Below are 23,918 nucleotides of genomic sequence, written 5' to 3' on the forward strand. Positions count from 1 at the left end.
GCAATCTTTAGATACCTCAAAAGCACCCTTCATACATCTAAAACATGAAGTTCTTTAGCATGTAGGAAAGAAGAATTTAGGATTGAAACAGAAAATCTACAGATTGATTCAAATGAAAAGAGGAAACCACTTTTGGCAAAAATATTGGTACTGCTTGGTTGGAAACCCCATCATCCAAAAATTCTAGAAAATGGTCCCTAGAAGACATAGCCTGTAATTCTGAAATACGCCTCACTAGGCAAATAGCCACCAAAAAGACTGTCTTCACGGTAAGGTATTTCAAGGATGCTCTCTTCAACACCAAATTCAAATTCCAAGGGCAGAACCACTCTCCTAAGTGGTGGAAGTAGAGCACCCTTGAGAAATTTTACTACAACCAGATGAGAAGCTAAAGAAGCCTTACAAACCTTTCCTCTAAAACAAGCTAAGGCTGCCATTTGAACTTTCATGGAACAGAGAGCCAGTCCACTCTGCAAATCCCTGTGAAGAAGAGAAAGAATCTGAAAAAGTTAGCCTTGTTATGGTACGATGCCTACCACCTTACACCAAGCTTCGAACACCTTCCAAACTCTCACATACGTTAGAGATGTTGAAGGTTTCCTAGCTTGAAGCAAAACTGTAATGACTTCCTCCGAATAATCCTTACTTTTGAGGCTTCTCCTCTTAAAAGTCAGGCCGTGAGACAAAAATGACTCATCTGCTCCAAGCAAACTGGGTCCTGCCTCAAGAGGCTGGGAATATGACTGGTTCACAAGATCCACAAACCAAGGATGCCTGGGCCACTCTGGAATCACCAGAATTAACTTTTCTTGATGCTTTTCTATGCGCCTGACTACCTTGCTTATCAATGGCCAAGGAGGAGAAAAATACAGCATAATCTATTGAAGCTATTGTTGGGAAAGCACATCGAGTCCCAGAGTCCTTGACTCCTGCCTCTGGCTGAAAAACCACTGAGCTTTTGCATTCAGACCGGTTGTCATCAAATCCTAATGGGAGGACCCCCTCCCCAGGTTGCCTTAATCATTGCCATCACTTCGTGAAATAACTCCCACTCTCCAGGATCCAGAGAGTGGTCCTGCTGAGAAAGTCCACTTGCACATTTTCCACCCCACCCACATGAGACACTGATAGGAGGCACAGATAGCTCTCTGTTCAAAGGAATAACAGTGTCACCTATGAGGACACAGCCATGCTCTTGGTGCCTCCTTGTCTGTTGATATATGCTACCGCTGTCACATTGTCTGACAAAATTCTTATTACATTGTTGCAGATAAATGGAAGAAAGCAATTCAAAACCTTCCCGATTGCTTGTTTCCAAATGACTGATGGACCATGAGGCTTCCTTGTGTTGTCTGGCCTTGACAAATGGCTCCCCATCCCCTGAGACTCCCATTCATGGTTTACCACAATCCAATCCAGTCTAAATCCATACCTTTGGACAAACTGTCCTGCAAGTGCCAACAGAAGAGGCTCAATCTGACCTCGGATTCCTCTGATACTGGGCTTCACCACAACAGAAGAGCCCTCTGCAATGGACACGTTAGCAAACACCCAAGGAACCAAATGTAGGGTTGATGCCATGGAGCCTAGAACTTGAAGATAATCCCAGGATCTGGGACTCTTCTAGCACAACAAGTGACTAATTTGTCCCTGAAGCTTCTGAACCCTGTCTGAAGTAAGGAATACTTTGCCCTTGTCTCGAAGCACACCCCCAGATAATCCAAAGCCTGTGAATGAACTAATTTTCTCTTGGCAAAATTCATCACCCAGTCTAGCAATTGCAAACTCAGCATCGCCTTGTGAACTGATTGGTGACAATACTCCTCTGACTTCACTCGAATCAGCCAGTTGTCCAAATAAGGATGCACCAAAATCCCCATTGCACAAGGCTGCCACTACTACCACCATCACTTTGGAGAAGGTGTAAGGGACTATCTCAAGACCAAAGGGAAGAGCTTGAAACTGAAAATGTTCACCCATGATTGCAAATCTGAGGAACATTTGGTTATTTCTCCACATTTTTATGTGAAGACAAGCCTTTAACAGATCTAAAGACACCAGAAATTCTCCTTTTCTGGTCGCAACTATCACTGATTGTAGAACTTCCATTTGAAAGTGAAGTACCTGTAAGAATGTACTCACCGCTTTGAGGTCCAAGATGGGCCAATATGTGCCTTCCTTTTTTGGCACCATGAAGTAAATGGAATATTGGCCTCAACCCCTTTCTTCCTCCGGGACCTGAACCACTGCCTCTAAGTTTCGCACTAATGTGGAAAGGAGTGTGACCTTCTTTATCTTTGAAATACATGGAGAGACCATAAAAACCTCCAACACTGGGTGTGCAAAATCTAACGTGTAACTATTGTAACTATCCCTTATGACTGATAGGACCCACTGATCCAAAGTTATTTTGGTCCACTCTTTGTGAAACTGGGCCAGCCGTCTCCTGATGCAAATACAGAGAGTGGACAAACTGAATCTCATTGTGTTCTCTTAAGTCCTCTTGAACGCATGCTGGAGCTTTCATGAGAGCTCTTATGACCCTCCCCCCCCCCCCGAAAGGACTTAGATTTACTTACATACTGATGCTGAGAGGAAGAAACCTTCCCAAGTCAATAACACCGAGACTCGTGGAACTTCTGTTCACTAGGGAAGACTTTATGACCCTTTTGGGCTTATCCTCAGGTAACTTGTGAGACTTGGAATCTCCCAGGCATTTCATTAACCACTCTAAATCATCTTCAAAAAGCAGCTTAACCGTGAACAAAAGGGAACTCAGTTGTGATCTGGACCACCTATCAGTAGACCAGTTATGCAACCAGAGTAACTGCTGGCCAAAACCACTGACACCATATTCCTAGCTGAAATGTGAGTAACTCACACAAGGTATCCACTATAAAAAAGCCAAACAATATTCCAGACGTCTCGCTTCTTTCTCTGACAGAGAATCATCCAAATCCGACAGTGTAATATACTGCACTAAGCACTAACAGGCACGGGCCATAAAACTACTATACACCACCGCCCAGATGCTCAATACAGACATCTCAAACATTTTTTTTTTTTTTTAATATGGACCTTCAACTTTCGATTCCTTGACTGGAATTACGGTCTTCTTAATGACTGGAGAAACTGAGGCATCCATCTTAGGCAACTTCAACAACTCTAAGGCATCCTATGGCAATGAATAGAGCTTTGCCATGGCTCGGGCTAAGTTCAACCCAGACTTCAGAGTATCCCATTCTCTGAAAATACAGCTTTCAATATGATGAAAAGGGAAAGCCTTCAAGGGGTCCCTGAGCTCCTTTAATCTAGGATCTTCCCCTTCATGTCTGACTCCGCCACGGACTCCTTAATTCCAAGCTCATTAAGGACTTGAGGAATCATCCTCGGTAACTCATCCTTACGAAAGAAACATACCACCCTAGGATCATCCCCCTCTGCCACAGGAATTTCTCCTCTTCAATGGGGACCTTACCCCCACTCTCATCCCCAAAAGATCATCGTCAAAGTCCATCCCTGAAGTTACCAAACCCAGATCTGAATCTGGTTCCGGATCTCGCTTCTTCTTCTGTAGGTGTGGTGGGAGCATAGAGACACCCCCCCCCCCCCCCCCACACTTTGAGATCTCTCCTAGGGGAAAACCCTTTGTGCCCGACTGCTGAGAAAAAAACTTCAAAGATGACCACTTCGCACCTGCTCCCTTCTTGGCTAGGAACCCCTTGTGCAACATTAAAACAAATTCTGTTGAAAAGGATCCATCCGAATCAAGATTCCTCTCCCTGCCCTTTGGGCTCCTTCTGAAGCTCCCCCTAAAGGAGACAAGGGAGGAGGAGAAGCTGTTCCCTCACCCTGCAAAAGAGAAGCTGAAGGCAAAATGGCTACACTTCTCATGCTGCAAAATGCCCCAGCATCATTGGTCTCTGCACAAATTTATTTATTTATTTAACACTTTTCTATACCGACCTTCATGAAAAATGTCATATCAGATCGGTTTACATGTAACAAAGGGTATAACTTAAACAAGAACAATTCACTAGAAGCGGAAGTTACATATAACAAGGGTAGATAACTTGGAGGCTAGGCTAGTCAAATGAGGTTGCTGCTTCTTTTTCCCTTCCACAGTAGGGCTGTAACACCAAAGCTGCCCTTACCGTGCCCCATACAGGCCCACACACATCCAAGGTATCAACCTTATCTTTGCAGTCCCCACAGTACATACAGCACTTCCTGTGCTCAGCGGGAGTGGTCGTCTCAATCTCAGAGTGCCAAAAATAGGCCCAGAGTGCTGCATGTTTCAACGGACCTCCTCTCTCTTTCCTATGGCAGACAACTGCACTCAATGAGCCGACTTTCTCTAGGTCACCTCCTCAAGGAAACCAATGCCTGCTGATTCTTCTGATGCCTCCCTGCACCTGGCACTGTCCCAAACAGCAGCCTCCTTTTTATTTTTTAAAATAAATTTAAAGTGGCAGAACCTCAGAAGAGACCAAAAATAAAACAAATACTTCCCTGTGAAGATGCTCTAAGCCATCTAAAAGAATGGAGTCATAGAAAGATAGAGAGAAGTGAGGACAGGTAATGAGGGATCCAGAGTGCTGGCTTTCAAATCTCTTTCCGGCATAGGGTACCAGCAACCAAGGTCCACCGACCCCTACTCATCCCTACCCAGAAGGCTGGTTTCAATCCAGGACCTCACACCCCTGGGAGCAGTTTAGATCTTCCAGTCCAACTGCAGGTTTGGCACCTCCACCTTCTGCTGGAGACAGAGATTACTGGACTACTGCAAGTGGCACATTGTCTTGCATACCAGTAGTACTGTAATGCTTTTCTTCTCTGTTTCCATCTGGTAGGGGAGAAAAACCTAATTGTCTGAACTGATCGGGGGACAATAAGAAATTTGCATTAAAAATTGCAGAAAGATGTCCTGTTTAACTTTATACCAAGTAGATTTTGTGACAACTTCTGATCACTAAGATATTCATTGAAACATACTTGACCAGGGGTGCTTACATATTTGTATGCAAGTGTATGTGATATAAGTATGCAATGTATCTTATAAAGGAGTGTATGTTAGATCCTCCTTAAAAGCCCAGGATCAGGTACTGAGCCTGGTTCACCTTAAGCCAGAGACAGGAAGGAGTTCTGCTCTGATAGCATTCTCCTTAAAAGGGGATAAGAGGCTAGGCCCAAGGAGAACAGGGGGAGCCCCAGGGAGGAGAAGAAAGCCTGGGAAAGGCTAATACTGCAGAACCTGAGAGTTATAATGAGGTCTTTATTTTGTGAACTGCGAAGGTAATCACAGCTGCTTCTGTTTTGTTTTCTTGTCATTAATAAATTTATGAAAGAACAACCTGAGTCTAACCTGAGTCTATTCTCTAGCCAGATCAAGACCATAATGGTGCCAAATATGGTGTCAGTTTGGGGATTTCTATGCCAAGCTCGGCACAGGCAGAGAACCATATCAAAAAGAGAAAGGAAAAAAGGAGAAAATATTTTTTTCCCTTTTCCTGGGGCTTTGCTGCAGTGGCAGCTGAGAGATTCATTCATTGCAGGATAACTCCATCTGAAGAGAGGGCCTTATATAGTGAGTTTGAGCCAAAGAGGCACGGTTTGTTTTTGTGTTTTGGTTCCTCCTTGAGGGAAAGTTTTTTTGTGTATGGCAGAGCCCTACAAGAAAGTTTTTGTGACTGGAGCCTGCTAATTAATGTGCAGCAATTAATACAGGCCCTCACAGAAGGGCAGCAGCAGCTCCTGAAATTAGTTCAAACCCTATATGAACAGTATGGCCAGTAACGGGGAGTATTGAACCAACATAACAGGGTGCTGACACAGATGGCCCAAGCAATACAAGCTGCCAAACACAGATACCTCCACTAGTTAAAATGAAGTCATGGGAAGACCCAGATGTTTTCTTAAAGAACTTTGAAAGAACTGCCCACATGACTAGCTGGCCAGAAGCTAGCTGAACAACCTACCTGGCAAGTCTATTAACTGGCAAGGGCCAAGCTACCTTTCAAGCTGCCAATCTAGATGGGAGAGACAGCTACTCCTAAGTCAAAACTGCCGTCCTGGAAAGAGCAGGGTATATGAAAGAAACATACAGACAATAATTCACTAGCAGTACCAGCCCAGGGAAACTCCACAGCCTTTTTCATCAGCTAAAAGATGTTGGATGGAAGTGGTTACAACCAGAGGCAGAGACAGGCTTCAAAATAGCTAATCATGTCCTCCTAGTGCAATTCTTGGATGGGCTGAACTGGCTCATGCGGAATTTGGTGTGTTGGCATCAAAGAATCATCCTCAAGAAAGTGTTGGAAGTGGCAGATGCCTTCCACCAGGCTCAATTAATGCTGGAAATAGGGCGGAAACCAGAAGAATAACCTGCACAGGTTCCTTGGTATGGCAGTGAGAATACAAGCCCTCGGCAATGCTCCTCAGAGCAACTCTGGTTCTGCACTCAGGCCACAGAACCCAGCCTCCCCAGTTCGTTTCAACTGTGGAAAGAGGGTCCATTTGGCCAAAGACTATCATGAAAGGAATGAATCTATGCAGGTCAGCTTGGTGACAAGGCCACCACTGAAGGTTAAAGTACCTACTAGCAAAGGAAAACCTCCAGAAGAGGCTCAACTGCCAGACTGGAAGGGAAGAAGAGGACCCGAGGCACCTGCATGAACAAGTAGCAAGACTGTTTTCCCCTTTTGCTCACTCTGTGCTGGGTAAGGGCATAAGGAAGACTACTGCCCTTATGGTAAAGAAAAGAATGTATTTATTTATTTATTTAAACGCTTTTATATACCGACAACCGTTTGCACATCGTGTCAGTTTACAAATAACTTAAAACCAGGGTATATATAGGCATAGTCTTTACATAGAACAGTGAACAAGTGTAAAACAGTAGTAAAACAAGTACTAAATAAATTTGGGGAGGGACTCAACAGGGAGCAACAAGGAAGGGATGGGGTGGGAAACAACAAGGAGGGGGTGAGGTTATATACAAGGCATCACAGTTATGTACAATGTTGTTTCAGGCGATTGTTAGGGGGAGGGGAAAGGGAAAACAAGGAGGAGGTGGGGTTATATACAAGTCATCATAGATACGTACAAGGTTGTTTCAGGGAGAGAAGACGGGAAATAGCAGGGGGAGCTGGGAAAAGGAGATGGCTATATGTGGGTCACAGAGGGAAAAGGGTTATCTATTGAGGGTGAGGGGGGGGGGTAGGCTTGAAGGAAGAGCCATGTTTTGAGTTTCTTTTTGAAAGTGGGTGTGGAGGTTTCAGTACGTAGGTCACTGGGCATAGAGTTCCAGAGGGATGGGCCTGCAAGAGAGAGGGCTCTGTTAGTGGTAGATATAAGTCTAGTTGATTTTATAGAGGGAGTGCATAGGGTTCCGAGAAGGGCGGTACGGGTTGGTCTTGAGGAGGAATGAGGAAGAAAAGGGGGGGTTAACCAGTTGTACTGTTCATTTATGATGCTTTTATGAATGAGGGTAAGAGTTTTATATATTATGCGTGATTGTATGGGAAGCCAGTGGAGATCAATGAGGGTGGGGGTGATGTGGTCTTTCTTGCTGACATTTGTGAGTATGCGTGCGGTGGCGTTTTGGAGAAGTTGCAATGGTTTGATGTGAATGGCAGGGAGGCCAAGGAGGAGAGCGTTGCAGTAGTCTATTTTCGCAAATATGATAGCTTGGAGTACAGTGCGGAAGTCTAAGAAGAAAAGTAGGGGTTTGAGTTTTTTTAAGGGTTTGCAGTTTGGAGAAACAGCTGCTGAGGATAGATTTGATGTAGGGTTTGAAAGTGAGTTGGTTATCAAGAATGACACCCAAGTTTCGTGTTTTAGAAGGGAAGGGGTTAGAGAATGAAGTGTTTTAGAAGGGAAGGGGTTAGAGAATGAAGAACCATTTGTAGGAAGTGTGGAAGTAAAAGGGGAACAAGCCTCGCAGGCAGGTTCCTACTTTGGAGTGAGAGAGCGCACCTTGTCAAGTATTGTCCTGGCTTGAAGATAAAGATTGGGAGCGCATTTTTGAGGAAGAAGAATGAGGGCACAATCTAGTAAAGTTTCATAGTTTTAACTTCATGGACATTCCTTGTTTGTGACTTAAGGACTTTGTGATCCCAGTTGAGCTGGACAATATCCCTTAGGGGTGTGCATTCGTTTTGAACGCATTTGCAATCCGCAACTTATTTTTTTTCAAACTTAAAAAAAGTGATGATGCGCAACGCATCGCGACTTCCAACTTATTCAACATAGCTATGTTGAATACGTTGAACCTAAATAAACACTTAAACCCCCCCACCCTCCTGACCCCCCCAAGACTTACCAAAACTCCCTGGTGGTCCAGCGGGGAGTCAGGAAGCCATCCCTGCACTCCTTTGCGATTTCCTCACGGCGCCGATAGCCTGTGTCACAGGGGTTGCCGGTGTCATTGGTCAGCCCCTGTCACATGGTCACCGGCGCCATCTTGTGCTCCTACCACGTGACAGGTAGGTCATGTGGCAGGAGGTTGCTCTGGGACCCCCGTTGGACCGAACCGGAACTTTTGGCCAGCTTGGGGGGGCCTCCTGACCCCCCCAAGCTGGCCAAAAGTTCCGGTTGGGTCCAACGGGGGTCCGGGAACGGAGGAGCATGTGACGCCGGAGCGGAGTAGCACGTGACGCCGGCATCACATGCTCCTCCGCTCCGGGACCCCCGTTGGACCCAACCGGAACTTTTGGCCAGCTTGGGGGGGGGTCAGGAGGCCCCCCCAAGCTGGCCAAAAGTTCCGGTTGGGTCCAGCGGGGGTCCTGGAGCGACCTCCTGCCACATGACCTACCTGTCACGTGGTAGGAGCACAAGATGGCGCCGGTGACCATGTGACAGGGGCTGACCAATGGCACGGGCGGCCCCTGTGACACAGGCTATCGGTGCCGTGAGGAAATCGCAAAGGAGTGAAGGGATGGCTTCCTGACTCCCCGCTGGACCACCAGGGAGATTTGGTAAGTCTTGGGGGGGGATTAAGGAGGGTGGGGGGGTTTAAATTTTTATTTAGGGAACCGGGAAAGGTATGGACAGTTCCACAACTTATGGATTTCTCCATACTTCCATATTCAACGGAATCGACCCTCCACGAAAACGTATCACCGATTCAACAACTACTTTTTGTCTGCACATCCCTAATATCCCTACCCAAGCTCTCATAGATTCAAGTTGTGGAAAAACTCTTTATCAGGAAGGAGCTAGCCCAGAGTGGGTACATAGATTACAGAAAAAAAGGCAACACTTGTCTGCATACATGGTGACCAGCAACAGTACCCAACCTGTCAGTTCTTACTGACGACCTTGGCAGGGCAAGCCAATGTAGAAGTGGGTATATTTCCCAAGCTTCCATACCCTGTTGTTCTGGGATGAGATTATCCTCAGTTTGAGACTGTATGGGACTTGCTCATGATCATCTGGGCCAACGCAGACCGCACAGAAACATCTCCTCTGAAAATTTCTACATAAGATGCTTTGAAAGTACATTGCACTGAGTCAAAGATATCCAGACCACGAAGGCAGCACCCGAGAAGAAAATCCAAGAGGTCTCAGTGTCTAAAGACTGCCAGGGACTTTAGTGTTTTAATTTTGCATGGTGACATACAGTACATCAGAGGGAACCAGCGGTATTCCAAGAACCCATAGCTGATTCCCCAGAAAGGGTAGGGACAGAAACCTTAGAAAACTAAAGCAAGCCCCACTCGAAAGCAGTTACCTTGAGTTGAGCTGGAGATGTATACAGATGGAGGGAGAGGTACCCTTTGGTCTAAAGGACACAATACTGATCCTACCATCTATAGCAAAGAGAAACAGACTCAGTTTAGAATAGGGAAAGAATATAGGAAGGATGGTTTATTTTCCTGGGACTTAACCTGGATAGTGGCAGTCGCTTGACCTGACAAGGTCAAGTTGAGGGAAAAGATATGCAAAGGAGTACATGTAAGACTCTTCTTAAAAGCCCAGGACCAGGTATTTAGCCAGGTTCACCTTAAGCCACAGTCAAGAAGGGATTTCCACTTTGTGTTCAGTTCTGGAGATCGTATCTCCAAAGAGAGAGACAAGATGGAAGCGGTCCAGAGAAGGGCGACCAGAAAGGTGGAGGGTCTTCATCGAATGACTTATGAGGAGAGATTGAAGAATCTAAATATGTACACGCTGGAAGAAAGGAGGAGCAGGGGTGATATGATTCAAACTTTCAGATACTTGAAAGGTTTTAACGATCCAAAGACAACGACAAACCTTTTCCGTCAGAAAAAAAATCAACAGAACCAGGGGTCACAAGTTGAAGCTCTAAGGAGGAAGACTCAGAACCAATGTCAGGAAGTATTTCTTCACGGAGAGGGTGGTGGATGCCTGGAATGCCCTTCCGGAGGAAGTGGTGAAGACCAGAACTGTGAAGGACTTCAAAGGGGCATGGGATAAACACTGTGGATCCATCAAGTCTAGAGGACGTGAATGAAGAGTGGGTGGCTCACGGGAATGATGGCTACTGCCTGGAGATTATACCCTTATTCAAAAAACATACACACGGTTAATGCGACTCCAACACTGCTCTAAGCTTCAACGGCAAGAGGAAATGTGGAAAAAAAGGATTTGCATTCACAAAAAGCGGGGAGTAGCTTGCTTGTTACGGCAAACTAAATAAGCCAGATACTTTACTTTCAATGCATATCCAGCATAGCTCTCTGCTTCAACGGCAGGGGAGAAAGTCTGATACTTCAAGCAAATCCAACATAGCTCTCTGCTTCTACGGCAGGGAAGAAAGTCTGATACTTCACTTTCAACACACATCCAGCATAGATCTCTGCTTCAAAGGCAGGGGGAACGTAGAAAGGTGGATCTATATACAGACAATAACCAACAAGGACTGAGTTACATAGTCTGGGTAAACAAAGGCATGGGTGTAGCTTGCTTATTACGGCGGTTACTACCCCTAACTATGGTACATATTCATTTGGATGCAGTTCCAACACTGCTCTCTACATTAATGGTGCGGGTGGAAGGGAAATAGAACCAAAAGGTTACTAAGAGCCAAGAGTAACAGAAGTATGAGAGAAATAAAAAAATAAAAATAAAAAAAGTGCATAGCTTGCTGGGCAGACTGGATGGGCCATTTGGTCTTCTTCTGCCGTCATTTCTATGTTTCTATGTAAGGATGTTCTCCTTAGAAGGGAATAAGAACTATAATAAGAAGGGAATAAGGACTTCCTAAATATTAGGTATCCCCAAATTATGGACACCTCACCAAGTCCTACTACCAGGACTCTGCAACTGTTCAATCAATCTTTGAGTCCAAAAGTTCATCATATTCATATTTTTATTGTATTTATATTGTAGCTTTAACATGTCATTATTTTGACGTTAAATAGTTAAATTGTATATATTATATTATATTTATCTATTACTATGTTAAATTGTCACCCGGTTATATTGTTCCATCTGTTCTATGGTTCTATGTAAAGCCCCTCTCTCTGTTGGGCAGTTCATAGTTTTATGTAAACCGGAGTGATTTGTAATTCTCACAAGAACTTCGGTATATAAAAATTAAAAATAAATTAATTAATAAATAAGAAGCTAGGCCCAAAGAGAACAAAGGGGCCCCAGGGAGTAGAAGGAAGCCTAGGGAAGGCTAATACTGTTGAACTGTGTTACATCATTTTTATTTTGTGAACTGCAAACGTAAGCAGAGCTACTTCTGTTTTGTTTTGTCATTAATAAAAAAGTTTATGAGAGAACAGACAGAGTCCAGAGTCTGTTCTCTAGCCAGCCCAAGACTGCTCACATTGCCACATATCTATAGGCACATACATACGAGTACACATACCTAGCAGATCTCAAAATTCTTGTTTGTCAAAGTCACTGTATACACCCTGACTCAGCCATCTCTCTGTAAAAGAACTAGCTAGCAAAAAATAAGGAAACACCCAAAAGGGCTGCCCAGAATACTATAATGGTTTTGTTATTATAATCTTTGGTATGAATGCTCCTATCAAAGAAGGTAAAAAAACCCTCCAAAACATTTCACAAATCTCCTGGTACCTAAGAAAAAGTACTCGTAGTGAGTGCTGACCATTCAGCGCAACAGCATATTACAACTGGCATTAGGGATGTATGAATTGCTTTTAAAGATGTTGCTGCTTGGTTGAAAGAAACCACAAAAAAATCTTCAGGTTCACTGAGTCAGCTTGCCAAAACACCTTTAAAGGAAATGCAACATTGCCAAAGAACTCAAAACTGGACCCAGAGAAATCTGCCTTTAATCTGCTTTTTTTTTTTTTGACAGATTTGCTTTAGATTCCCCCCCCCCCCCCCCCCCCCCAATCTGCCAGCAGAAAATTCTTAGGTTGAAACTCATATGCTTCAAGTTCCAATTGTTTTTGCATGACAAGTTGGCACTGAGGGTCAGCCTCAGCAGAGAGACCAGGGCTTTCTTCTTTTCTCAGCCATCTACAGCAAGCATACATGAAGCTCATGACACACCTGCCCCCTGCTGTGGATACCAAAGGAAGCATTCTCCAAGGCTGTACAGCCGCCAACCTTCACAAGTAATAATAAAAACATGAAATTCTTCACAGAAAGGTAATTGAAAATATATTTGAAAAATAAATTGCTTTATGGGTTCTGCAGACAGAGATACTGATAAAAAAAAACTCACATTTGTGGGCAACAGGTACTCAGAAAGAACACAATGGACAAATAAGGGTGAAAAAAAGAAAACTTGCTGTAAACAGAAGTAAACTTGTGTGCTCCTGTGCAGTGGCTCTCTAACATGATGGGACAAAGCCTCCATAGTAAGCAGGGGAAAGAAGGGTGAGAGAGTAAAGTTAATAAAAAGGTTTTGCTCTTTGTTTTTAACCTCTCACTGCTTGTCATAAAAAGAAAACCATGAACACCATTTGGGGGATATCTGAACCCCATAACTTGGCAATGGTCCTATACTGGACCTCAACTAATACAAAGTAACTCTGGGAAAACATGATTTGTTTGTTAATGTTCGTAAAACTTTTTTATTCAATAAAAACCCCACTTATTTCCTTTGAAACTACTTTTTTTTTTTTTTTTAAATAAACTTCTGGAAAAAAATTATTTTTCTTAGGAATTTTTTTTTCAGTGAATCAAATAGAAAGTAATGAGTAATAAGATACCTACACTAACATTTTTTTTTTTCACTGAAAACAATCAGAACACAGTTTTATAGTAGTTATGTGCTCTCCACACACAAATACTTTACAGTCCTCACATTTTCATGATTTGCGGTTTACTGCTCTGGTTAGCAAAGTGTGTCCTTTTTCCCTCAGCGAGATCAGTGGTGGATGCTACGATTTTGTAATCCAGTGAAATCAATGCAGTTTTGATTGGCCTGGTCAGAGCACTTGCATTTTATATTCTTTGACCAGTCCATTGGTCAGCTGCTTTCTGCTTTCCCAGGGAAGCAAGGAACAGGCACTTTCTTGAAGCAATCTGCTGTTCAAAGCAAGACGATTTCTTACCCCAACAACAGAGCTGGCAACTGCACCATCATCAATCAAATCAAAAAACATTGTCATTAGCCACCTGTTTGTTTTGTGTTTGCAAGTAGTCATACGTAGTAAGTGATCTAGGTGTCCACCTTCCCCCCGCTCCTTTAGTTTTGTTATGTCCATAATAAGTGGTTTTCTTTCCAACTACTGACATGTCATAGTGCACGGTTGATAGCAACATGAGTGCTTTAGACTTCCTGGGCACATATGAAACTAAGGTGAGAGCAATATCAAAAGCAAAGGGAGATATGAAGTTCTCTCTTTTGGGTTCAGGCTGCATTTCATTCGGAATGTCTACCTTATTTCTCCACATGGTGTTCAGTAGGTCAGATATTCCTGTTGCAATTTTTCTGCTAGGTCTGTGCTGGTGAAATAGTTATCATCCTCAGCATTCCTTCCTGATTTTTCACCATGGTTGAACCAGTTTTTGTACAACATGGCTACCTAACAGTTTGTGCTGTTCTTCTTTAGTTTGATTGCCCAAATAGATTCCCCATTCAGGGGGTATGAAGTTGTGCATCAAAGCACCACCAAATCTTGATGCCATATTTTCAAGGACGTCTATATTCAGAGGCATTTATCCAAATAATTCACAAGTTATTTGGTTAAATGCTGACTTCTGAAAATTTCCCCCACTTATCTGGATAAAATTCAGCCAGATATCTCATTATTTGGCTAATATTTAGCCAGATAACTTAAGGGTGTTCTGGGGGCATTTCTGGTTGTGCCATAGAGCTGCCCTAAAGTTAGTTGGATAAACTCATCCAGCTATCTTTAAGATAACTGTCTATATTCAATACTGCAGCTGCACTACTGAATATCTCTCCAAAGTTAGCCGGATAAGTTTATCTGGCTAACCTTGCAATTCAGCCAGTGACTAAATATGGACCACAAGGGTTGCATGGCATAAACTGTCTAAAGGAACAGTGACCCCTGAAAGCTACCAGCTGCTCATCCAGTCAGGTGCATCCACAAACTGTGTCCACATATTAAAGAAGGCAGCAAACTTGTCCACAGTTTTCATTTCCTCCCACATGACAAACTGTCAAAATGCATGTTGGAATCTTTCCAGGCTTATTGCAACACAAAAACAGGACGCTGTGTATATGTCAAGACCAAAAAATATTCAAGGTTTTCTTGGTCTCCATGGAACAAGCCACTCAAAATAAGGAGGTCTATGCAAGCTCAGCAACATAGATCTGCTTCCAAGTTTTTCTGTTTTCAGGATGCCTTTCATTTCACTCTCTGAACTTACACTCTGCCTCTCTGTTTGCTTCTCTTACAATTATTGACAAAATATTGTCAGACATAACTAGGGTGAAAGAGCTTGAAATATTGTCCCTCCAGCTTTCTCATGTTAGCTCATTTTATTCATGCACAATGTCTTTGGCTACCTTTTTGCTATACACCTGGTTTGGAACTTTTTGCCACAACCTTCCATGGGGCAGCATCCAGGATATTCTCAGGGGCTGGTTGATGTGGTTCCCTGGATGGTGAAGCCCTAGGTCTGCCTCTACCACATCTGCCACAGGATGCTCTTCTTCCCTATACCATTTGAGGACATGACATCTTGGCTGTATGGCACCATCAACTCCAATCCATCAAAGTTCAGAGTAGTCTTCACCCCCTGGAAGAAAGTCTGGGAAATCATCACTAGAATATCCCTCAAATAGTGAATCACTGCTATCATCCATGAAAAATAGTCTTGATCATTTCTTCAGACAAGCAGTTCTATTTCTTTGACTCTGGACTGTAGGGGGAAAAAAAAACACCATGGCACAATGAAATGTAAAAAATAGGATACTCCAGGCATGATAGTTTTGCTAAGCCAGAAATAGGACTGAAATCCTATCTACCCCCTGGAAAATGCAGGCAGAAAAACTAATATTATCCACTTCAACACATGGCAGAGAAGCAATCAGAAGTACTTACTAACAGCTCAATACAGTAAAGTGCGGCCGCGGTTACCCTGCTCCTAACCGGCTTTCTACTCACTTTTCGGCCGCGTTAGTCCAACCCGCGATACACTATCCCCTTTAACCTACTCCTACCGCGTCCTAAAATCCCCGGGCAACCCCTTCCGCACGCGGCATGTATATTGCATGTAAACGATCGAATTAGCTATTCCCTACCATCCAGTAACGCGCGCCGCGACTATCGCTATTTTACCCTGCCGTTTTGCCGCGCGTTTAACCTGCTAACTTACCGCCTACCCTTACCCCTGCGTTAGAGGCAGGGGTAAGGGTAGGCGGCAAACTTTCCCCCAGCCCCCGCTCTCCTGCCCTGGCCACGTCCATGGGTGCTGGTCTCCGGGGCAGCCCCAGTCCTCTCCCCTCCTCCTGAAGCAAAAAAAAAAAAAGCGAAAAAAAGTTGCAAGAGAGCGAGGGGAGAGAGGACGGGTAATCCTACGCTCGGGATTGTCAGCCCTCTCCCCTCCTCCCGAAGCAAGCAACCAAAGCGGAAAAAATGAAAAAAAAAAAAAAAAAAGTAGCAAGAGAGCGAGGGGAGCAGCAGCCCCCCTCCGGACATCGGAGAGGACGACCGCGGCTCCCCTCCCCTGCCTCCAGCTGCCCGCGATGATGGACGCCAAAAAGAGAGAGAGGGGAGAGGACGGGCAATCCTACGCTCGGGACTGTCAGTCCTCTCTCCCCTCCTCCCGAGGCAGGCGCGAAAAGCAGCCTTGCTCCGGGAGGAGGGGAGGAGGGGAGGACTGGCAGTGTAAAGCGACGAAGCGACTTACTTTTTGCAGCCCCCTCCAGACATCGGCGAGAAGACCCCCTCTCCTGCCTCCAGCTGCCCGCGAAGATAGACGCCTGCATGGGCGAAAGCGGCCCCTGTTCGTGCAATTGGGCCGCTCAAGGCGTGACGTCACGACGTTTGGCGTCACGGCATGTGACGTCACGTCTTGAGCGGCCCAATTGCACGAACAGGGCCCGCTTTCGCTCGTGCAGGCGTCCATCTTCGCGGGCAGCTGGAGGCAGGAGAGGGGAGCTGCGGTCGTCCTCGCCGATGTCCGGAGGGGGGCTGCAAAAAGTAAGTCGCTTCGTCGCTTTACACTGCCAGTCCCCCCTCCCCTCCTCCCGGAGCAAGGCTGCTTTTCGCGCCCTGCTTCGGGAGGAGGGGAGGGGGGACCGGCAATCCCGAGCGTAGGATTGCCCGTCCTCTCTCCCCTCGCTCTTGCTACTTTTTTTTTTCGCTTTACACTGCCAGTCCTGTCTCCCCTCCTCCCAGAACAAGGCTGCTTTTCGCGCCTTGCTTCGGGAGGAGGGGAGAAGGCTGACAATCCCGAGCGTCGGAGAACTGGCCACTTCCTGGTACCTGTCATTTCAAATGACATTTGAAATGACAGATACCAGCGTGTCCGTGAAGCGTTAGGCCCGCGCACCCAGGTTACTGTATAGGCGCTCTATACAGTAAAATGGGTTGCGTGGGCCTAACGCTTCACGGACGCTTCTTAGACGCAGCTTGCATTTGCAAGCTATTTACATACAGGATCGAGCGGTAGGTGAGCTGCACTGTGCGTGCGGCAACCGCGGGTGCGCCGGGCACTAACGCAGCTCTTCCTTCCGCTCGGTACTGGATTGACCTGCTAGATCTGTCTTCTTTCTGTACAGACTCCTCCTCCTCACTTCTAATCAGCTACTAATCCCATCTGAACACTATCTCACCTCTGCCTTAGACATTTTTATTAACGCCTCCTCTTGAGTGTTTGAACACAGTGGAAGATATCACAATAGCCACAGGATGACCTTCCTGATTCCAGGAAGCCAAATCATCACCTCTTTAACTTCTCAAAATAAATAAATAAATAGAATCAATCACATGCGATCTTTCCTCTAGCATACAAGTGTGGACTTCTTTGCCCAATTAGTACACACAAAAAAGGAAAAGCAAAGTTTTATTTCTTACAAAAAGACACTTTGTGTCTAAGCACAGCATAAGAAAACTTGGGTTTTGATGAATTTTGAACACACCCTGATCCATAGGTCACCCACAAGAAACATACTGAGTCATCTCTGGAACCATACATAAGTTTGATTGGAATACTGGGTGTTGTGCAAATTAACGCCTTATGGGAACACCCAATCAGATGAGAGTACTGCTGGATTACTTGAAGGGGTCTGCTTGGATCCCAACAGTTTTTCAAGTGCAGAGGTCAAACCATTTGTAGTAAACAAATGAGACTATGTGGTATAGTATACAGGGGAGTCAGTGATAAATATCTAAAAGAACAACATTTTAGAATGAAAACCAAACAATTTATTCACTCCCGGGGCAATGCTCCCAAATGGGTTTGTTTTGTGTACACCTCCACAGAAATGAACTTCACTGATAAGTTAGGGTATGTTGAGTATGATCTCAATTCCTCAAATTTAATGCTAATGCTTTATCTTTATTTGAATTTCTGAACTGCCTATGCCAAAGAACTAAGCAATGTACAAAATGAAACGTACACAGTATAAAATACAGTGAAATCATCATACAACATCATGATTAAAACAAAACCACAAAGGGATGAAACTGCCTAAGCATAGCTTGCCTTAACTCTAAAAGGCCTTCAGGAACATAAGCATTTGTAAATGGAAGAAATAAGCTTTTCTGTTCTAAGTTCTGCTCCATAAAGTTATTATGAATAAGCCAATCTAACCAGAAATGTTTTCAGCGATGTTTTGAAAGTTTTACACAGTCCATTAAATGCATATTTTCTAAAGTGAGTTCCATAGTGTTGAGGTGGTCTCAGAAAAGTCTCTCTCTCTTGTCTTGGATAAGCATATCTGTTTAAGGGAAGGAATGACTAGCAAGCCTCTCTAAAGAAAACGGAAGGTACGGTACGGATTATATAAAATTATCCTGGCGTTTGCCAAGAGAATTGAATTGCAATAAATTAAAGATCAACAAAGCAATTTAAAATGAAACATGACATTGGAGTGGCAACCAATGTAAATCATACAGAACTTAAGTAATGTGATCTCTGATATTCCTGTCTACAATAAGCCATGCTGCGGAATTCCTTAACAATTGCAAAGTCTTTAGTGAAGAGGTTAAGAGGCCAAGATATATTGAGTTACAGTAATCAAACAGGGGAAGGATTTAGGACTGCACTAAAGAGCTAAAATCTGTATGATCAAGAAGGGTTTTCAATCCATGAAGAACTCATAGCTTCGAAAATCCAGATCTGATAACTGATTTAATATGCTGGTGAAAGGTCAGGCCAGAATCAATCCAAACCCTAAGGCTCTTAATCCAGGGAACAACTAGCAAGGAGAGATTATCAACTGCAATAGTTGGTGGCAACAGTCCAGCATTAAGATGCTGGATTACAATGATGTCTGTTTTTGTGATGTTTGATACAAGCTTATAGTGAAATAGCCAACATTTAATAGTAGATAAACAAAGTGCTACTAATTTGACAGGTGGGCCCAACATGGATTCAGAACTGTATATTGTTCGTATAGATTCTGTAGTTCACACAGAATACTGCTAGCAATCTGCAGATCCACCAACTCCCTGTTTTTAGTACAAATCTCTAAAGACGGCCTATTCTGAGCTTTCTGTTAGATTTAGTTTTGATTTTCTCTGTTAAACAAGGATATGGTAAAGCAGAGTTGCTTACCTGTAACAGGTGTTCTCTGAAGACAGCAGAATGGTCAGTCCTCCCAAGTGGATGACACCATCCAAAGGCACCTAGCCTGGAACTTTTATGCCAAAGCTTCTAGAACTTTGAATGTGCCCTACTGGGCATGGGCAGATTGGCATGATACTGTGTGTCCACATGTGGGGGCTCTGAGTCTACTTATTTAGCTTATACTTGGAGAAGCCAACTCCAAGGAGATGCCAGAAGGTTTGTGAAACCTGACAACCTGCTTGTCTTCAGAGAACACCTGTTACAGGTAAGTAACTCTGTCTTCTCCAAGGACAAGCAGGATGATAGTCCTCACAAGTGGGGAATGACGTAACACGCTACTCATGGAATTTAGATATATCGGCAAAAGTCCCATCAACTTGTAACTATTATGAGGGCAATATTCAAAGCTCTTTTCGTGGGTAAAAAACATTTAACCAGTGAAGTGGAGGCTTTTAATATTACCCAACCTGTCGGTAGGTAAAAATGTGCGCAGCGTTCAACAATGCACATACTTTTACTAATGGAGTAAAGAGAGAGTTCGGACAGAGAGGAAGACAGAAAAATTGTTTTTGTGGGTTTGATTTTTCAAGCCTACCTGCCTAATTTCCAACTGAAAATTTACACAAAGAGAAAGCAGTCATGATCTCTGTGAGTAATGTTTTCAGAGGCAATAATGAAAGCTAAAACCTGTATTGACTATTGCTTTGATTATTAATACAAACCCTGCAGGTAAAAGTACCTTTGAATTTAGTTTTGATTAATTCTCCCTAAATTCTAACAACTGAATTAGTATACACTATAGCTATCAATTGATTTTTTTTGGACAGGCCTTTGTTTAAAGTTTAGTAGGTATGGCAATGGAAGGAACAACCCAAGATTCAGGTTTTAGGGCCTATTTTTCACTGGGCAGGGTTAGTTAGAATCAATCTAGATTATAGTAGAGCAATTAATCTTTAGAGAAATGTATGTTTTAATTATGCTGAGCTTTTATATTTGTTTCTGAAACTTATTGTATTTGATGTTGACTAAAGTTATAATGTAATTTGCTTCAAAGTTTCTTGAACACAGAGGCAAAAAAAAAAATCAAATTAAAATAAATAAATACAATTTCTAGCTACAGAATGCGCCAAATGAAAAAAAAGTCGAAAAACAATGTTGACGGACTCAAAAACAGTTGTTCTTATTGTCAACTGGCCTTTTTCCCTTTTATACATCCTAAAAAAGGGCAGTCAGGAACAAAAATAACAGGCCCTAGGAGGAAATGGAATGGGTTCTACACCTCAAAGAGTTTCTGCAGGACAGACTGGCCAAACCTATTTTTGCAACCTGAGTTCATGTCCAAGCAATAGTATGATGTGAATGTGTGGCGAGAACTCTATGTCCCTTCCTTACAGATCTCCTCCGTGGAGATTGCAAGTGAGCCATCAAAGCTGCCATGGCTCTTACACTGTGAGCCCTGACACTCCTACTAGATTCAATCACAGCTGGGTAGAACAGGAAATACAATCTGCTAGCCAACTGGATAAAGTATGTCTGGCATACCTGGATGATTCTGCACATTGATTCAGTGGCCCCTGCCTGAGATGTGCTCTTGACTAACCAATCATCCAGGTAGAGGAACACATACACCCCCCCAGTCTGCAAAAATGCACCGCCACCATAGTGAGACATTTGGTAAAGATTTGTGGGGCCAATGCTAAGCTAAAAGGCAGCATACAGTACTGGAGGTAACAGCACCCTACTACAAATCTAAAATAGTTTCTGTGACTTGAAAATATTGCTATGTGGGTGTAAGCATCCTTCAGATCAAGAGAGTAGAAAGGGAGGCCAAGGTGTCCAGAAAACCCATCTTGAACTTTTCTCTTTTTAGATAATTGTTCAAGGCCTTTAGGTCTAGAATGAGATGGAGTCTCCCTGTATTCTCTGGAATCAGGAAGTACTTGAATCCCACCCTCTTTCCCTTGGTGGATCAGGTTTGATTGCATTGGTATCTAAAAGGGAAGAAAGCTCCTTTTGCAGCACCTTCTGATGCAAGGAATTTCCCCAAGCAGGATCTAAAGGCTGATTTAAAGGAAAAGCCAAAAGACACAATCTGTACCCCCTTTTTTTTTCATTATGCTAAGGTAAGTCTGAAGTTACACTGGACCAATGGTTTACATAAAACCTCAACTTGCCCCTGCCTGGAAGGTCCTTTGGCATATGAACTGGGATCTGGGCTATGATCTCTGTGATGCAGTCAAAAACCCATCCCTGATTTTGACTGGAGTGATGGCTGTGGCTTAGTGGCCTTCTGTTACCTCAGATGAGGGGGACCCAAAGGGGTGGAAGATAATGCCTCCTTGGCTGGAAGAAGTGTTACCTCTGCCCCCCCTCCCCCCCCACACACACACTTGGGTACCTCCTGGCAGAGGAGAGCAGGTCTGGAGTGGCCATGGAGAGCTGCTGTGTTGCACAGTGTTCTTTATTCTGTACCACCACTTCATTACACTAAAGAGATTCTCTCTAGTACACTGCACACCAGCAAATCTTTCCTGGACTTCAGGTCGGAGGTTTGAGGCATACAGCCAGGTGATGTGCAGGCAGTAATCCCCCATGGCAAAGATTCTCAATGTCATTTCCATCAAATGTCAGCTGGACTATGTATCTTCCACTTTCATTCCCTTATTCAACAGTGACTGGAGGTTGTCATGCTGCTTCTGAGGAAGCTGCTTTGGCCATCTCCTGCATCTGTGTCAGCAGGTCCCACATATAGTGGACCATGAAGAGTTGGGTAAGCAGCAACATGGGCATTAAGCATTGCTACCTGGAAAACCTTCCTCCCAAGAGAGTAAAGGGTTCTAGAATCCTTCCCCAGGGGCACAAAGGACAAGATCTCTTGGCCCTCTTGAGGACAGATTCAACCATGATAGACTGGTGCAGTAGCTGTCTATTTTTGAATCTGGGAGCTTCAGAGAAAACCCCCAAGACAAGTAGGAGATATGAAAGAAAGAGACTGAGGGGCCCCAGCATGGATGCATGGTACCAAGCCAGCCTACATGTGCCCAGTATGGCATAGTAAAAGATCTAGAAACTGACATAAAAGTTCCAGCTCCACTGGATGATGTCACCCACTTGTGAGGACTTCCATCCTCCTTGTCCTCAGAGAAGGCAGGAGAAACTCCTCCCAATCAAAGGGAAACTCCCAAACCTTGAGTAAGCAGAGGCATAAGCTGAGAGCAGACAGCACTTACCTCTTTCTCGATTTCTGCCATAGATTTGATTGTAATTCCCAGGAGATCAGCTTCTTGCATCTGGAAAGATATTAAAAAAAGATTCTCAGGCAACCTTTATGTGAAATAATTCAGTATAAGTAGGTAATTTTTTTATATGTATGAAATGAATTCCTTTAGGCTGAACAATCAATAAATATAAAACAGACATTGCAAATCATTTTGAAATGGTGTTTACAATGGTCCCTTACTTTGACCCAGTGCCTGGAAACAATTAAAATAAAATTCTTTTGGTGTCATTTTGAACTAAAAAAACACATATGCCCTAAATTAAATTTTTTATAACAGTTTACTTCTGGCTAAACAATTTATTTTCTTTTTTAAACATTTTGTGTAGTTTCAGGACAGGAAAATAGATAACGCAGATTTACCCAAACTTATTTTTTATGTCCTCCCTTGATTCTTAGTCTCTAGCTATGCCCTTTTCTACTGCATCATGGAATATGAATGAGACGTGAGGGGGACGTAAGTGGAGGAGAATATGGAATGCTGTCAGTATGTCAGTTAAGACTGGGTATGGTAGACATCCCCCTTCCCTGAGGTCAGCAATGATGAGTAAACACGAGTGGTGGTGGTGGTGGTGTGTGTGTGTGTGTGTGTACTTTTTGGCACGTCAGTAAGGTTTCCACACACCTATTTCTTGATTACCTTGGAACATAACCATTTTTTTCCTTGAGGAGCAGGGCTTTTCAAGTCCCTTAAAAATATCCAAGGAATAAGACACATCCAAACCCTCAAATATCCATTTCCACAAGTCACCCTTGCACAAAAACACCACAGCATAAAAGCAGCTTCTTTGGGAAAACAACTGTCACAATAACATGACTAGAACATATCTGCAATTTAAGCAGTTGTGTACTGTGAAATGATTAAATTTCTGCATGCAGGGTTCCAATAGACCTAACTAGACATTTTCTGAAAGGGGTTTAAGTCTTTTACAAACTCCATCTCCCTTCTTGTTGTAGGTTCTACTTGTGTGTGTGTGTGTTTGTATGTCTGTTGCTTTTTAGGTATATGTCATTTGGCAAACCAGGCAGGGAAATCCCCAAGATCACAAACAATTTTTACTAGCCATGTGTTCTGTTGCATGGAGTCCAGCAGAGGTACAGCTGCTGTATCATTTGGCTGTAACTACCTCTTTAAATTTTGCAGGATGGAACTGGGAAACAGAGGAACTTGGGCTGTAGCTAGAATGTTGATGACAATATTGTCAAGTTGGGTCAAGGAGTCACAGAGGAGGGTTATTCGCATCTGTTTCACATGCAAAAGAGTTTGCAGTGGCATCTTTGACATTTTATAAAGGTATTTAACCAGTAGTTTATTGACTATAGTTCAAATAATCCTTGGAAGCTTTTAACTATACTTGTTTAGTCTTTTGCTTATTTGATTTACTGTATTATTATTTTAGTAAACTGTCTAATTCGATATTATGTAAGAAACTGTTTTAGTATATATTTTTTGATAACTTATTGTTTTTAATGTGGA

General features: G+C 43.5%; 1 protein-coding gene across 3 annotated transcripts in view; it reads right to left on the reverse strand.

Moving 5' to 3' along the window:
- MVB12B (multivesicular body subunit 12B) overlaps nt 1-23,918 on the reverse strand; it is a 340,289-nt gene that overhangs the window by 23,064 nt on the left and 293,307 nt on the right. For all 3 annotated transcript variants that reach the window (XM_029612225.1, XM_029612223.1, XM_029612222.1), the window contains exon 9: nt 22,395-22,454. In XM_029612225.1, coding sequence (XP_029468085.1) covers nt 22,395-22,454 — 60 coding nt within the window. The remainder of the gene's footprint in view (nt 1-22,394; nt 22,455-23,918) is intronic.

This window comes from Rhinatrema bivittatum, chromosome 8 (genome assembly GCF_901001135.1).
Source record: "Rhinatrema bivittatum chromosome 8, aRhiBiv1.1, whole genome shotgun sequence".
NCBI classification, from domain to species: domain Eukaryota; kingdom Metazoa; phylum Chordata; class Amphibia; order Gymnophiona; family Rhinatrematidae; genus Rhinatrema; species Rhinatrema bivittatum.